This window comes from Rhinolophus ferrumequinum, chromosome 6 (genome assembly GCF_004115265.2).
Source record: "Rhinolophus ferrumequinum isolate MPI-CBG mRhiFer1 chromosome 6, mRhiFer1_v1.p, whole genome shotgun sequence".
NCBI lineage: Eukaryota > Metazoa > Chordata > Mammalia > Chiroptera > Rhinolophidae > Rhinolophus > Rhinolophus ferrumequinum.
The window spans coordinates 72,301,269-72,319,111 of record NC_046289.1 but is presented as its reverse complement, the minus strand read 5'-3'; the positions used below and the strand labels follow the sequence as shown (position 1 = coordinate 72,319,111).

Sequence of the window (17,843 nt, the reverse complement as noted above, 5' to 3'; positions counted from 1 at the left end):
AACTGATTTCTCAACAGAAACTTTGCAGGACAGAAGGGAATGACAGGAAATATTCAATGTGGTGAAAAGAAAGGACCTACAACAAAGGGTACTCAACCCAGCAAGGCTATCATTGAAAATTGAAGGACAGATAAAGAGCTTCCCAGACAAGAGATGCTAAAGGAGTTCATCACCACCAAACAGTATTACAAGGAATGTTAGAGGGACTTCTTTAAGATGGAAAAAAAGAAAATAAAATTACGAATAATAAAATGGCAGTAGATATATATCTATCAACAATTACTTTCAATGTAAATGGATTAAATGCTCCAATCAAAAGACTTAGGAGGGCTGAATGAATAAGGAAACAAAACTGTTATATATGCTGCCTACAAGAGACTCACTTCAGATTAAAAGACACACACAGATTGAAAGAAGAGACAAAGAAAGACCCAGTAATCCCATTATTTATCCGAAGAAACCCAAAATGCCCCTTCAAGGGGATGTATGCATCTGTATATTCACTGCAGCATTGTTTACAATGGCCAAGATACAGAGGCAGCCTGGGTGTCTGTTGACAAAATGGATAAAGAGGGGGTGGTACATATATACAGTGGGATATTGTTCAGGCAGGGGAGGGAATGGGTTCTTGCCATCTGTGGTGGCATGGATGGACCTGGAGAGTATTGTGCTGAGTAGAGTATATAAGACAGTGAAAGACAGATGTAATGTGATTTTGTTTATATATGGAATCTAAAGAACAAAATAAACAAACGAAACAGAAACAGTCTCATAGATACAGAGAATATTTTGATGGTTGCCAGATGGGAGGGGGTGACAAAGGGGGAAAGATTAAGTACAAGTTGGTTGTAACAAAATAGTCATGGGGATATAGGGTATAGCATCAGGATTATAGTCAGTAATATTGTAATGATTACATATGGTGTCAGACGGGTACTAGATTTATCGGGGTGATAGATGGGAGGGGGCTTGGAAGGCAGGATGAAAAAGGGGAAGGGATTAAGAAGTACAAATTGGTGGTTACAAAATAATCATGGGAATATAGTCAATAACATGGAAATAACTATGTATAGCACCAGGTGGGTACCAGACTGGGGGATCACTTTTTAAATTATATCAATGTCTAACCATATGCTGTACACCTGAAATTCATATAAAATAATTGTGGGGACACAGTCCCAGAGAGCAGTTTCCAGGCTCTCAGCCTCCTGTGGGGAGGTGCTGGCTCAGGTAATGAATGACAATCAACTGTGATTGGTTCGCTGTCAGCTGTAACCGTTTAGCCAATTGGCTACTGATGTAACTGCCGGGACTGCATTGATTGGTTGGTTGATTGGCAGGCAGAAGAAACGAATGGGGGACTGCCGATTATGTGGATCCTACTGTGTGTGTCTTGCCCGGCCACCAGCGAGAATATAGTGGTATGACTTCCCTATCTATGGCTCTGTGTTGTTCCTTTTTGGTCTCACCATATCCTGCGTTCTTAGGTGGGCAGTGGGACCAGAGACCCTGCATGACACCCTGTATGACAATAATATTGAATGTCAACTGAAACTGAAAAAATTAAAAAGCGGGAAAGGTGAAGGGCAATTGTGATCCAAATTTCCAAGTATAAAACAAGTAAGTCATGGGGATATAATGTACAGCATAGGGAATATAGTCAATATATCGTGATAGTATTGTATGGTGTCAGATGGTTGCTGGACTTATCATGGTGATCACTTCTTTAGGTATATAAAGATTGAGTAACTACTGTGTACACCTGAAACTAGTATAGTATTACATACTAACTATATTTTTAATACAAGTTTTTAATTTAAGTTTACTACACCTACAGAGACGTGCACATACCAAAATTTTTGGCTCAGTTGATTTTCACAAATGACATACTCATGCAAACAGCATCCAGAAAAGAAACACAATGCAACCTGAACCTCAGAAGCCCCCTTTATGTGCCCTTATGAGGACTGTATTTCAATGTATTACACGATACTTGTAGATGTTATATAATTAAGAAGAGTGAGAATATGTATTTGTAGACCCCTTATATTACCATCGATCCATCAGTCCTCCTTCTCTCTGAGAAGCATGCCCACGCATACACATCCATAGGGCGGAAACTAATGTAATAGCTCTTTGCAAATGAATGCATGAAACCATAAACCCACTACACCTTCAGTGGAAAAGGTATGTATCAAACTTGGCCGAGACGAATTAGTGATCCTTCATTTTAAATACCGGTACTACACGTGCTGCTGTACTAGTGTTATTTTAAGGTCAACCCTCAGGAAGCATCTCCTTATGCTCAAACATGGCCGCATGCGCGCCTATAAGCAACATGGCCTCTTTGCCAGGCACCAACATGGCAACCACAGCCTCATTGCTCCCGGAAGGACGCAAGAAGCCCAATTAAAAAATATGTCCTCCATCCTGCCAATACCTAAGATGGCTTTCGTTTCAGCTTCAAAGCGAACGCTAAACCGGAAGTGACTTTTCCGTCTAGGCCATCTCTCGGGATCTCTTTCCGGTTCGCCTTGGGGTGTCCACGAGAGAATTGAATATTTCCTGGAATTCCGGCTGGGAGGTGCTAGTCCGCCGCGCCTGATTCGAGACTTGTCCAGGCTGTGAGACTAGGATGTCAGACACGTGGAGCTCCATCCAGGCCCACAAAAAGCAGCTGGACTCGCTGCGGGAGAGGCTGCAGCGGAGGCGGAAGCAGGACTCGGGGCACCTGGGTGAGGCGCGGGGCTATCCTGGCCCATGCGTAGCCGGGGTGTGCGGGAGGGATCCCTGTAGAAAAAGACCGCTCCCGAGTGAGAGCCCTTCTCCAAGCGGCTATTTCTTTAATGCCTTGTTCATTGGTACTCTCTTTCGTCCCTCAGTAGCACAGATGCTTCGCCCCGCTGCAAGTAGTTGAGGTTCCTTCCCACCCTGGGCTTTGGTTCCTTGCGTTCGCTTTCCTGGGTTTGACGCCTGTGCCCCACCCCCGTCCCCTGGCTGATTCCTCTTAAGTCTTAAAGAATGTCGCGTTTGCCAGGTCTCAGCCCTATCTCTCGAAGTAGCAAGTCCCCTTTTTTTGTTGCTTCTATGGCGCTTTGTTCCTGTCGGTTACAGCGACTGGTTGGTAGTGGTCGTTTATCTGTGACGGGACACCGAGAGAGCAAGCACCGCATCTTAATATCCACAGTGCCCATCTCAGTGGCCCTCACAGAGTTGCACTCGGTTTTACTAAATGAGAAGAGGAACTGACATTGTTTCAGTCATTTACATACCGAGCAGGAATCTGAAAACGGTTTTGTTTGTTTTTAAATTTTTTCTCCCCTCCCGTGTCCCCCGTGTCAGGCATAAAACGAAGGAGCCTCAAAAGATTTTTCAAGTCCTACCCATCACCCATCCCCAGCATGAGCCCTGAATGATTTAAGGCAAATCAGTTTTGAAGATCTACAAACATAGTGACTCTATACGACAGTGGTAGCTTGTTCAAATGTTTATCTCTATCTTCTAGTCCATCACTAAATCTTGTCTTGATACATATCAGGTCGACGCAGACATACTCTTGTCCCTGGAACTAGCAAATGCCCTGGCAGGACTCTCACACCAAAATAAATAAATAAACGAACATCTATTGAGTTGTTACAGTGTGCATGACTCTAGTTAGACAAAAATAAGTATGACATTGACCCTGCCCTCAAGGAATTTGAAATTTAGTTGGGGTTAAAGGATAGATGCTTATAACAAGTCAGATACAATATGATACATGTAAAATGCCAAATGAATGAGTCCACAGTGAATGTAGTGAAAGGAGAAGTAACAAGAGTTGGTTCAATGAAAAGCATCATGGAGGAGCTGGCACTTGGAATTTGGTTTTGATGGCTATATAGGGCTTAGATCATTGAAAAGAAGTAAAGAGGGCAGGATGAGTAGAGGAAAAAGTGCAACTCCTATGATAAGGGATTAATTAGTAGTCAAGCATTGGAGTAGTTACTGAATTACCCAAGAGGGAGAAGGTATTTCTTGATATATAAACTTCAATTCCTTTGACCTCTTGTAGATCCAGTTTTCTCTCCTTTTTTTTTCTTATTCTTTGGTTTCCTCTGTGGCTGAGCCTTTTATTTATGCATATCAATTTTAGATGGAAAATCTAACAATTACATCACTATCATAGAGAAATAACCCAATTGCTTCTTAATGTATCATAGACTCCTGTTACTGGCCTTAAGCATCTCATCATCTTTTTTTAAAAAAAGCATTCTGGAAAGATATAGTTAGAGGCATTTTTACTATATAGGTATGTTTGTGTGTGTTCCTGAAAAACCTTGCTTTCTGCAGAAGTCTGCATTACAAAATAGCAGGGCTTATAGAAGAAATAGGTTTTGAAGTAGTCTGCTCAAAATCTATGTAACTCTGTTACTAGAACCCTAATAATATTCTACTAAAAATACTAGCATAGTTAAATCTCACTGGTGTTTTGATATATAATGAAAATCATTCCATCCCCATAGTCTATACCTTGGGACTCCTACTTCTGCTTCCATCCATTAGTCTGTTTTTGTTTAACCAAGGGAAATACCTTTGCATTTTCTTCATCTATCCCAGATAGCTTAACATAGTGCAAAGTGTAGCACTTCTTGAAGCCACCAAACCAGCAACTTAGATTTTTTAAAACCTTTTTTTTTTAATTTAATGTTTTTATTAGAAAAATATTTTTAAACAGTATCTTAAAATTTCTAAGTAATAGCATGATAGAAAGGACACTACTCTGGATGTCCAGATACCCAGACTTGATAATTTCACTCATTAGTTACTTAAACTTGATAAAGTCATCTAAGCATCAATGTCTTTGATTTCTGGGTTCTAAAATGATAATGCATAAATAGATGATAATGATGTACAAGATTTTTTCTGATTAAAGGATACTATTAATATATATGCAGTATAATTTTGGGTACATTTTTATCAGCCACCAAGGGTTTCCTAATTTCAAAAGTTATACCTGGGTCTTTCTAACCTATGGTTGTTAATCTACTGTTGATTTTCACCTCTTTCTCCAATGCAGATGGCCTAAAGCATTTTGCTATTTATTTTTCCTAATACAGTGTGTGATGTGTGATTTTTTTATTTGTCTTTGCTTATATTTCCATAAAAAGGCATTTCTATAGCATTCTGACCTTTTTTTCTTAAGGTATTTGTATATTGCTAAAATTTTCTGTTTAACTGTGAAAATATTTGCCCTGACCACTTCAAAACATTAGCATGATGAGAAAAATCACATGTGAACCAACAAATTTTCTATTATTTTGACATCCCTTATTTACCAATTGCATATGAACTGATTTGCATTGAATAAATAACATTGTTGCAAGACAGATTGTATTTGGGTAATATTTGAGAGAAATCAGAGAAACATGTATTCTATGGAACCTGTTGAAGAAATCCTTTAAGTGGTCATTAGGAAAGCAGCAGTGGGATGTGGGCTATCCTGGTGAGTTGCTCAATCAGCTGAGAAGAAGAGGGGCTGATGGTTCCATTCTTTTATAACTAAAAACTCAATATTTGGACACTAGGTTATTGACTTTTCAATATACGTGTTTCAGTACAAGGTAATGTATGTAGGCTTGTTCTGTCACTTCCCCATATTCTCCACATGGATAGCCTATCACTCTGTTTTAGTCCCCTGGGCCTCTTTTGCAATGTAGAAAGATGTGACAGCCTTGGGTAAGTGCATTTTTTCTGGAGATATTTAATTATAGTATGGAGTAATTTGTTTTCCCTTCAGCAGTAGCAATTTGAAGGGGACTTGAGGATTCAAGTAGTTGTATCCTTTAACAAAATGATCTATGAAATTACTTGTTTTAAAACCGTGAGAGTGTACTTTATGCCATATGCAAACCTAACCACTGGAGCCTCGATACTTCATCCAGGTCCTTGCTTAGCATGTTTAATAATTTTGACAAGATTGTATTCTCCCTTGAATGTAAATATTCTTTTTTGGGTATAAATATTAATACTTCTTGACTTGTATATCCACCTAATAATATATTGTTAAGATTCCTAGTACATCCACTTAATAATATGGTTAAGACGCCTGTAAAAATATTTTTGAGGTTGTAATTAAATATATGTTGTCTGCTGTCCTAGAGCTTTGGCCCATTTGGTATGGTGTGAATAAGCAGAAATGAAACACACAAATTAACCCAGCCCATCACTGTTCTTTCAGTTATTTTGATTTTTCCAAAGAAGATATTTCTTTGAATGTAGGATTCTTAGGAAAACATCGTGAAACACATTCTACTAGTTTATTAATTAAGTTGTTATGTAAGATGCAACACAAGACTTGGTTAAAGTTAAGATCCTTAAGTATTTTTCACACAGGAAATAAAAATTTTCCTACCACACCTTAGTTTTTATAGCATTACTGAAATCTGATCCTTACTTGATTACTAACGAGCCAATGTTAAAAGATAAGGAGATTAAATAAACTAAAATGTATCCATGTCATTAATGAATGCAAATTAATACGGACAAAGAATAGCTGGGACACCTTTGTTAGCTTGGCATTTTTAAAGTACAACTTTTTTTTTTTTTTTTAATTTTTATTGGGGAATATTGGGGAACAGTGTGTTTTTCCAGGACCCATCCACTCCAAGTCAAGTCGTCAATCCAGTTGTTGAGGGTGCAGCTCAGCTCCAAGTCCAGTCGCTGTTCTCAGTCTTAGTTGCAGGGGGTGCAGCCCACCATCCCATGCGGGAATTGAACCAGCAACCTTGTTGAGAGCTCGCGCTCTAACCAGCTGAGCCATCTGGCCGGCCTAAAGTACAACTTTTTAAAAATTTGTGTCAAAATACACATAATAAAGACACATAACAAAAGTCTGTAGGACTTTTCATCTTGCAAAACTGAAACTCTGTACCCCTTAAACAATTCCTTGTTCTCCTTTCCCCCCAGTTCCTGGCAATGCTTTCTGTTTCTATGAATTTGATGACTCTGGATACCTCATATAAATGAATCATAAATTATTTGTCTTTTTATGACTGGCCTGTTTCACTTAGCATAATGTTCTCAAGGTTCATCATGCATGTTGTAACATTCGTCAGAATTTCCTTTTTAAGACTGAATAGTATTCCATTGTGTGTCTATACCACATTTTGTTTGTCCATTTATTCATCGGTGGACACTTTTGGCCATTGTGAATAATGCTGCTGTCAGCATGGGCGTACAAATACCTCTTTGAGACTCTGCTTTCAAATTTTTTAGATATATATACTCAGAAGTGGAAATGCTGGATCTTATGGTATATCCTCCCTCCCCCATCCAAAAGTAGAGCGTTCCTGTAAAGCCTTTTGTAAGCCACAGTGGCATAAAGTGAAAAAGCAATTGCGTTAGGGACACATCACGCTATATTTGCTTTTCGCCTTTTTTTCGTAAAAGTGAAAATTTTCAGATTTTTTTTGGTTAGCAAGAATAGGTACTAATGTAAGTCTTTCATAAAAGCAAAGTGGCATAAAGTGAACTTTCATGAAGCTGTGGAATACCTATAGTTTTCAATTTTTTGAGGAACCACCATACTCTTTTCCATAAAGTACAGCTTTTTGAAATGAAGACTGTTACTCTCAATAAATCTTTATTTTAATTGAAACAAAATTTCATGGCCAAGCTTAGTAGATGGTAAATATGTGAACTGCTCATTGTATTTCATTAGTGAGATTGAAGATGTGCATAAAGATGTTGATGTATTTTAGGGGTCAGCAAATCAGTAGACTGGACATATTTTTCTATCTTCAAGCTAACATTTTATTTATATGCAGTGGAGCTCTTAACCAAAGAATAAACTCAAGTATTATGTATTATTTTGCTGAACCCAACACACACAATTTTCATTAGATTAGAAGTACGTGTCAACATTGTTGCCAGCCTAGTGGAAATGGTCAGTAAATGTATTGAATTAATACATGAACAAATACTTTTTGAAGAAGTTGGAACCCAGCTGTTCTTAATCTTTTTTTGGATAGTAACCCATTTTAAGAATGATAAAACATTGGAATCTTTCCCCAAAATAAATAAATAAATAAATAAATATGTATATTTATTATTATTATTAGTTTATATACACACATACAAAAATTTGCATGTCATTTCAGGGAATGCAGAGTGGTTAAAGCCCATCCATAAATAAGTTGCATTAATTAGCTATTAAATTTTTCCACAACATTAAACATGATCCCCCCTCCTTCTGGTAACCTTAAAAGAGATATTTTCAGCTCCAGTGTCCTGGTTGTCATGAAAAGAAAACTCCCAGGAAGTGTTACTAACATAGATTCATAACCAGAATCATATCATCAGGTTGTTGTTGTTTTTTAAAGATTTTATTGGGGACGGGGAACAGGACTTTATTGGGGAACAGTGTGTACTTCCAGGACTTTTTCCAAGTCAAGTTGTTGTCCTTCTAATCTTAGTTGTGGAGGGCGCAGCTCAGCTCCAGATCCAGTTGCCATTGTTAGTTGCAGGGGGCGCAGCCCATCATCTCTTGGGGGAGTCGAGGAGTCAAATCGGCAGCCTTGTGGTTGAGAGCCCACTGGCCCATTTAGGAATCAAATCGGCAGCCTTCGGCGTTAGGACCATGGAGCTCCAACCGCCTGAGCCACCAGGCCAGCCCCAGGTTGTTTTTTTAAAAGAGCAGTATTAAAACAAGTGATTAGTCAAATAATCAAACAGGAAAAAAAAAATCTAGTTCCAGAGATTGAAAATGTATGTTTAGTGGTTCCTTTTATATAGATTTCTTGCTTACTTTAAGAAACATTACTCAAAGAACATCTAAATTCTGTTACTCTATAAGAAGAAATGTTCATATGATTACATTCTTGATAGTATCAGTAGTTAATTATAAAAAGCACATTTTCTTGAGTACACATGGAATACACAGTTGTATTATAAAGTTGTGCTTCTGAAACTTACACGTTATTAACCAACGTTGCCCAATAAATTTAATTTTTAAAAACACATTTTCAGTTTATTAACACTAAAATCAGCAAAATTAGTGCTTTTTCTCAGAGATAATGTCTGATAGGGTGTGGAAAGTCAAGATGAAAAAAGTGTAGTCTGTTTTAGAAATAGCAAATAACATTTGCATGAAAAGTTGGTAGGAAAGAAATCAAGAACATTATTAACATCTAACCAAATTTATATATTATTATTTTAAGTATAATAGCAGATGTAACGATGTAAAGTGGATTGTTATTTTTTTTTGAACTGTTAGCTCCCGGACTTCATTCAAAATAGACTTAATAGAGAAAATGTTTAAAAAAAAATAATGTGGTATTATTGCATATTTAAACCCAGTGTCTCAAGAACAATTTTTTTTTTTTTTTTTTTGGCAATAATGAAAAAATAGTATGGTAGTGAATAAGTATGTTCCTAAACAGAATTTGGATTAGATTACATTAATAAGAATGTTTCTGAAGCACTGATTGAAAATTTGAAATCATAGAAAATGCTCAGTAGTTTGACATTTATTTTAATTACTGACAACACTCATTATTTTCTTTTGCATTACATTGCAAGAAACAAGCAAAATATGCAAAATCAAGATGTAATGTAAGTCTCTAAAGAACACATAGAGATGTAAGCAGGTATACGACAAGGTATTCAACTCACTAATCAGGGAAATGCGCGTCAAAACCATAATGAGATATTACCTCATGCTTGTTAGGATGGCTATTATTAAAAAAATTGAAAGATAGCAAATGTTGGTAAAGAGAAAAGGTAACTCTGATTCACTGTTGGTGGGACTGTAAATTGGTATAGCCATTATGGAAGACAGTATGGAGGTTCCTCAAAAAATAAATAGTTGCCATATGATCCAACAGCCCTACTTCTGTGTACTCAAAAGAATTGAAATCAGGATCCTGAAGAGATACCTGAACACCCATGTTCATTGCAGCGTGACGTTCAATAGCCAAGATACGGAAACAACCAAATGTTCATTGATGGATGAATGGATAAAGAAAATGTGGAATATACATACAGTGGAATATTATTCAGCCATTTAAAGGAAGACATCCTGCCAGGGTGGACCTGGAGGACATTATATTAAGTGAAATAAGTCAGTCAGACACAGAAAGACAAATATTATATGATCTCACTTAGAACATATTTGAGATGTACAATCTAAAATAGTCAAAGTCATCGAAGTAGAGAGCAAGATGGTGATTGCCAGGGACTGGGGGACGGGGAAATGGGGAGGTGATGGTCAAAGGGTACAAAGTTTCAGTTATGCAAGATAAATAGGTTCTAGAGATCTATACGGCGTAGTGCCTATAGCTAACAATACTGTAGTGTAAACTTAAACATTTTCGAAGAGGGTGAATCTTAGGTTAAGTGGCCTAACCACACACAAATAATAATAATAAAGGCAGCAGAAAGAAACTTTGGGATATGCCTTTGGCCTCAATGGTTTTGATGGTTTCATGGTTGTGTATACTTCTCTCCAAAGTCACTGAGTTGTATACATTAAATATATACAGCTTTTTAGATGTCAATCATACCTCAGTAAAGTGGTTTTAAAAAAAGATGTAATAGGGATTGTCTTTGGGAGCTTAAGCCTTTATTAACAAAATAAAACTCATACTAATGACAACAGCGTATTACAAGGTGCCTGGCACAAAATTTGAACATAGTGTGTGTGTGGGGGGGGGTTGGATAATTTATGGCTTAAAATATTAAAAATTTCAAAACTGCATAACATAGTAAAGGATCTATATGCTAAGTATTGATTTAGAACTTACCTATATCTTCCTTTAGCCCGTTTCTATTATCAGAATCTTTATATTAATAGCTTAACATAATTTACTCCCTTTGGCATCCTTTATAAGGGTCAATATATAATGTATAAAACAATTTGTGGATGTAATGCCTGAAATCCTAATTTTAAAACACCTTGTGTTTCTTTTTCTTCTGCCTTAATGAAATTTATCATTGATTGTGCATAGTTAGGTTGCTTAATGAAATAAATTTTTGGTTACTTCAAAAAATTTTTAAACTTGACTGACACAAAACTCAGTTTGACCGTAGTGTAAATTATAATTGTGGTATTTTAACTCAAATATATTAAACTTGTAAAATCTCTGAATTACAAGGGACTTCTGTAGTCACTGAGTCAATCCTGTTCAGTGCAGGATTTTTGCCTGTAGTCTTCCAAGTAAGCTGAGTAGTAATTGTCACTTATATTTCTTACATATTTTTAGCTGAGGTCAGTTGCTCTCAAACTCTTTTTCATCCAGATCTTCATAGTGTTTCCATGACCTTTCCATGTGTACAGCACCTCTTTACTAAAACAATAGTCTAAGATTGAGCAGAACATAAAGGGATCATAAGTAAGCAAGGTGAAGAAAGTTATGTCAATTATTTAACATTTCCAGCTAATGTGGAGTTGTGGAGTCTGTTTTCCAAATAGAATGTAAATTATTTTCATAAAACGTAACTGTTTCAGCAAGGTGTTTGTTGTAGTTCAGCTCCATTGTCCTTGGAATTTCTCAGTCAAATTTTACTAAAGTTCCTAGAGTGGAAATTTCTAAGTAACCAAAATATTTCTGAATGTTAACTAATGGCTCACTTATATCCAGTATAAGTCCTGAGAGTTGAATATTTCACTTGTATTTTAACTTAATAATCACAGGTATTAGGCTTTTCCAATGGTAATATTTTGTCCTAATTTTATATTCTTAAGTCTTCGCTACCCAGCATGTGAAGTAGTAGATTAGGTGATAAAAATAGTTAGGAAATATCATGTGAGCAGGGCTTCAGCAAAGTTTTAGAAGATTTTTCTGTTTGATGTTAAAGCTTACATCATTCTAACGTCCAACACTGTCATTTTTGTATACCCTCTGCTGTCCAGTGGCCTTAATTCATAAAAATTCAAACTCCATTTCTCAACATCTGATTACAGCTTAGGTTGTTGAAAATATTTCTGGCTTTTAAATTTAGGTTGATTTTTATCAGTTGTCATTTAGAATGACTTGAATGGAAGTGCTGTGGACATTTTTATCTACCATGTTGCTCATTTATTTCCTTTGAAGCACGCAAGGACAAGGAATTAGAAAAATACTTCTTATCCAGTAGAGAGAACGTAAGCTGTTCCCAGAAAAATTGAGGATTATATTGGGAAAGCAGTGAATTCTTGAGTATGATTGAGGAAAAGTTATCTCGTGCTAAATGTGGTCAGAGGATTTCTTACATGAAATGAAAGAACTGTATCCTGTAGAATGCTGGAGAATTTGACTCCTGGGGAATGTATATAGTGACAGTGGTTGCCCTTTTTCATTTTCACTTCTCTTCACGCCTAGATCTACGGAATCCAGAGGCAGCATTGTCGCCAACCTTCCGCAGTGACAGCCCAGTGCCTGCTGCACCCACTTCTGGTGGCTCTAAGCCCAGCACAGCTTCAGCAGTTCCTGAATTAGCTACAGACCCCGAATTAGAGAAGAAGTTGCTACACCACCTCTCTGATCTAGCCCTAACATTGCCCACTGATGCTGTGTCCATCCGTCTTGCCATCTCCACGGTAATGACCTGATAAAACAGGGTTGGGATCTAGCACTTCTTTTCTTAGGTTCATGGTCACTGTCTTATTGCTCTCCCCTCCTTCCCTAGCCAGATGCCCCTGCTACTCAAGATGGGGTGGAAAGCCTCCTACAGAAGTTTGCAGCTCAGGAGTTGATTGAGGTAAAGCGAGGTCTCTTACAAGATGATGCACATCCCACTCTTGTGACCTATGCAGATCATTCAAAGCTCTCTGCCATGATGGGCGCTGTGGCAGAAAAGAAGGGCCCTGGGGAGGTCACAGGGACTATTACAGGGCAGAAGCGGCGTGCAGAACAGGACTCAACCACAGCAGCTGCTTTTGCTAGCTCTTTGGCCTGTGGTCTGGCCTCTTCAGCATCAGAAGCAGCTAAGGAGCCAGCCAAGAAATCAAGAAAACATGCTGCATCAGATGTTGATCTGGAGATAGAAAGCCTTCTGAACCAACAGTCTACTAAGGAACAACAGAGCAAGAAGGTAGGGGCAGATGGAATTGCTTTTACACATACACTTTGAATTATAGCTTTGGTTGAGAGGAATTTACTCCTAGGGCAAGGAACAATTATTAGAATTGAAGGTTTAGAGCAGCAGTTCTCACCTGGGGATGATCTTGCCCCTCTTCTTCCCCAGACAGGACATTTGGCAATGTCTGGAGACATTTTTGATTGTCACAACATGGGAGTGCTACCGGCATCTAGTAGGTAGAGGCAGGTGATGCTGCCAAAGCATCCTACAGTCATAGTAGGGCAACCCCTACACTACAAAGAATTATCTGGCTCAAAATGTGAATAATGCCAGTGTTGAAAAATTGATTTAGAGAATCTTTGTCATCTGTTTGGAAGAACCATGAGATCAAGAGAAGAGGAATCCAAATATAGAAATAGAGGGAGATGAATGGAGACGAATACTGGAGGATAGTCATATGGACCAGTAATTATAGAAATTGATTAGACAATGTGAATTGCCAGTACAGCAGGTCCTTGAATAAGGTCGTTTCGTTCAAAGTGATTTCGTCACATTTAATGAGATGCTGTAGGAACTCTTGTTTATATCAATTAGGCTATGGTAAAATTGGTTTCATTATACATCATTTTGCTTAAAGTCGTACAACCTATCGATGATGTTAAGTAAGAACTTAACTGTATCATGGTTCTGAGTATAAATATTGGACCCACATGAGTTCCCATCCATTTGCTACTTCTAGCTGTGTGCATTTGAACAAGTTACCTTCTCTTGAGCCTTAGTCTTCTCATCTGTAACATGAGGATAACCAGAGTACCCTCCCTTATAGAATTATTGTGTAGACTTGGAGCTAAACAGTAAAGTGCTTAGCACTGTTACTGGGTTTGGTACCTAATAAATATAGATAGTTTTGGTGGGCATTATTGTCAAGTAGTTTATAGAGATGGCTTAAGGGCTCATTTTATCTACAGACTCTTTGAAATCTAAGGCTTCTTCTGTCACAGGTCAGTCAGGAGATCCTAGAGCTATTGAATACTACAACAGCCAAGGAACAATCCATTGTTGAAAAGTTTCGGTCACGAGGTCGGGCCCAAGTGCAAGAGTTCTGTGACTATGGAACCAAGGAGGAGTGCATGAAAGCCAGTGATGCTGATCGGCCCTGTCGCAAGCTGCACTTCAGGTCTCTTGGGAGGGGAGAGATGGGATGGGTCTCCAAGAAGTAGTCATTCCTTTTCAGCACTTTCCTTCCAGTCTTTGGGGTTATGTCTTTAATCTTGTTGTTAAAAGGTTTTCACATGGTTTGTCTAACACCTCCAGACTCTGAAGGTATACTTTTGGAAGTAGTGTTCTGTGGGAGAGAATACAAGCTGTACTCCCAAATAGATGTGAGAGGTTTTTGGTTTTTTTTTAATGGCCCTTTCTTCTTGCAATAGCAAGGCATCTCTGTCTCTGAGCCACAGTGAAAGTTCTCTGGAAGGAAGATGATCCCAGGATAAACAGGGCCCTGGGCTCGTAGGTCAGTGTTTTGTACCGCTATAACCAGCGAGCCCTTCCGTCCTTCCTGTTGTAAGATACGGCAGGTATGTCTTGGCTCAGAGAGGAATTAAATCTCTTCTTTAGTGTGAATTACGGATTTCCATGTCACCTGCCTTCCTCTTCTCTGAAAACTCTTAGAGAAAGCTCTAACGATAGAGAAAATTAGGAGAGGGTTAAAAATTGGAAATTTTGAAACAATTTGGAATTTGAACTATGGGACCTAACTCTGGAACACCATCTTGATTCTGCTTCTCCCTTTTTACTTCCCCAGACGAATCATTAATAAACACACTGATGAGTCATTAGGTGACTGCTCTTTCCTTAACACGTGTTTCCACATGGATACCTGCAAGTATGTTCACTATGAAATTGATGCTTGCATGGATTCTGAGGCTCCTGGGAGCAAAGACCATACACCAAGCCAGGAGCTTGCTCTTACACAGAGTGTCGGAGGTGACTCCAGTGCAGATCGACTCTTCCCACCTCAGGTACTTGTCGTCTCAGAAAACTTAGCTCAGTTTATGGACTTATATCTAAGTAGGGCAGCCATACATGTAGGAAAGCAGGGCATAATCAGTACTCTGTCTTGCTGATTGGGAATGGAGTGGGACAGATATGCTTAGAAGGGAGTAGGAAAATCAAATGGCAAAGAGGGACTGGGGCCATGAATCTGAGAGTGGAGGAAGGGAAGATGACCAAATACCACCTCATGCAGTGGATCTGTTGTGATATCCGCTACCTGGACGTCAGTATCTTGGGCAAGTTTGCAGTTGTGATGGCTGACCCACCCTGGGATATTCACATGGAGCTGCCCTATGGGACCCTGACAGATGATGAGATGCGCAGGCTCAACATACCAGTACTGCAGGATGATGGCTTTCTCTTCCTCTGGGTCACAGGCAGGTAATGCAGTTCAAAGATACGTAGTTATGGGCAGATATAGCACAGAGTGAGTACTGGGTGGGCATAAAATCCTGGGTTTTCTTACCCATGCTATTAAATACATGGTTGAGTCAGCCTTATTTTCTACTGAGACCTAATGCCTGTTTATGACATAAATTATACCTTGAATTCTATTTAACTCTCCATTTGTTCCTTGTGAAAGGTAAGACCATTGAGGATATGTTTTATCTTGACATTCTTAGATCCATCCTTTGCCCTAGTGATGTCTTGCATGTAAATGTTCACTGAATGTCTACTGAAAATAACACTTATATATCTTGAAGGGAGTTAAAAATACGAGCATGGAAGTAGCTGTTTAACCCTTATTTCTTTCTAGGGCCATGGAATTGGGCAGAGAATGTCTGAACCTCTGGGGGTAAGTAGCAATCATCCTGTTGCTTTCTTTTGAGGGAACTAAACACATACATTGCTATAGTTATCTGTATCTTCTCCCTTTGATTCCTTGCCTCTGTAAATGGTATTACTCGTAAACTGAAAGCCTTATTAAAGCTCTAGTTCTCTTTCTTTATGCCCCACAGTTATGAACGGGTAGATGAAATTATCTGGGTGAAGACAAATCAACTGCAACGTATCATTCGGACGGGCCGTACAGGTCACTGGTTGAACCATGGGAAGGAGCACTGCTTGGTGAGCAGCAGTCGGACCCAATTCATTAGGTGGAGGAAAAAGAGGAATTGTTTGATTTCTTATTGAGAAAAAGTTCATATACTGGGGTTTCATAAGGTAATCTTTTGTCTGTGGTGAGCAGGTTGGTGTCAAAGGAAATCCCCAAGGCTTCAACCAGGGTCTGGATTGTGATGTGATCGTAGCTGAGGTATGTACTGTCCCAGGCCTCCACAGCTTCCACATTCTAATTGGTATCAGTTATTCAGGTCAGGCGTATTCTTATCATTTGGATCATACATAATGGAAAGGGCTAGAATTGCAATCCTGGGTAACTTAAAAGTAGCTGGAGCCTTTATTTCCTAGGTTCGTTCTACCAGTCATAAACCAGATGAAATCTATGGCATGATTGAGAGACTATCCCCTGGCACTCGGAAGATTGAGTTATTTGGACGACCACACAATGTGCAACCCAACTGGTAGGTGACCAGAGAACATGCATGTCTCCAAGGGCAAAACTATTTATCGTCAAGGACAAGTTAGTAAGGACAAGTTAGTAGAGCTTTGCCTCATATTGCAGTAGTCTGTAAATGGGTTTCGGAGGATTCGTGAACCGCTTAAGCTTATATTTCAGCTGTTTTATGGGATTCTGCAACACTCATTAGAAACCCAACAGGTTTTGGGACTCAAACCACTGCTTTCTAGGGTCTCCACTCTCTTGCCACCTAAAGATCTTCAGTTATTCTAGGGATGTTTTGAATCTGCCCCCTGGTGGTTAACTAAGAATCTATTTAATGTATCAGCAATTTTAGTATCTTTCATCCTGTAGTAGAGCTTTAAAAGACATCCTGCTAGCATTTTACTATCCAAAGAACACTCACTGGCAGCAACAGCTTTGTGAAGTAGGCCTGGTTAGCCATCAGTTATTAACCCTTCAGCAATGCAGATCCTGTGTTTTAACACCAGAATCTGTGCCCAATTCCTAACCAGTCAGGCTACCGTATCTTAATCTAATATCAAGGTCTTTTTAAAATAATTGGCATGAATATTCAATGAAATGATAGGCAGTATTAATAAAAGGTATGCATCTTTTAACAATATTAAGCATTTTAATTCCAGGATTTTTGGTTTGCTCCATTTTTCCCCTTGCTTCAGGATCACCCTTGGAAACCAACTGGATGGGATCCACCTATTAGATCCAGATGTGGTTGCCCGGTTCAAGCAAAGATATCCAGATGGTATCATCTCTAAACCTAAAAATCTATAGAAGCACTTCCTCACAAAGCTAAGCATCCATAGCCATGGCTCTACAGGCTGCACCTGAAGAGCAATATTTGTACAATAGCTTTTTTCCTTATTTAAATAAAAGTTTATATTGTAGTTGGGATTTCAAGGTCAAATTTTAGCTTTGCCACTTAATAGTATGTGATCTTATGTAACTCATCTCTCTCAGTATGATTCCTGATATGTGAACTGGGGATATTACCTACCTCGTGGGTTGTTGTAAGGGTTCAAACTAAATGAATGCATGGAAAGCATTAAAATGTTGATTATACAGTATAGGATCAAAGTTATTAGCAACTAATATATGAACATGGTAATCAAGAAGGGGGTTCCCGGGACAGCATTTCTCACGGTAAGATCTGAGTTAAGGTTATCACTAGAGCTATCATGCTCTAAACGCTTGTTTATTCTGTTACAACTGT

The 17,843-nt window shown here is 38.6% G+C and overlaps 1 protein-coding gene across 1 annotated transcript; it reads left to right on the top strand.

Moving 5' to 3' along the window:
- Positions 1-2,526: 2,526 nt before the first annotated feature.
- Positions 2,527-17,524, top strand: METTL3 (methyltransferase 3, N6-adenosine-methyltransferase complex catalytic subunit). Its single transcript, XM_033107184.1, has 11 exons — positions 2,527-2,735; positions 12,339-12,556; positions 12,646-13,050; positions 14,040-14,215; positions 14,843-15,059; positions 15,287-15,474; positions 15,851-15,889; positions 16,053-16,161; positions 16,283-16,348; positions 16,504-16,616; positions 17,293-17,524. The coding sequence occupies exons 1-11, from the start codon at positions 2,636-2,638 to the stop codon at positions 17,402-17,404; spliced, it is 1,743 nt and encodes a 580-aa protein (XP_032963075.1). The 5' UTR covers positions 2,527-2,635; the 3' UTR covers positions 17,405-17,524.
- Positions 17,525-17,843: the final 319 nt, after the last annotated feature.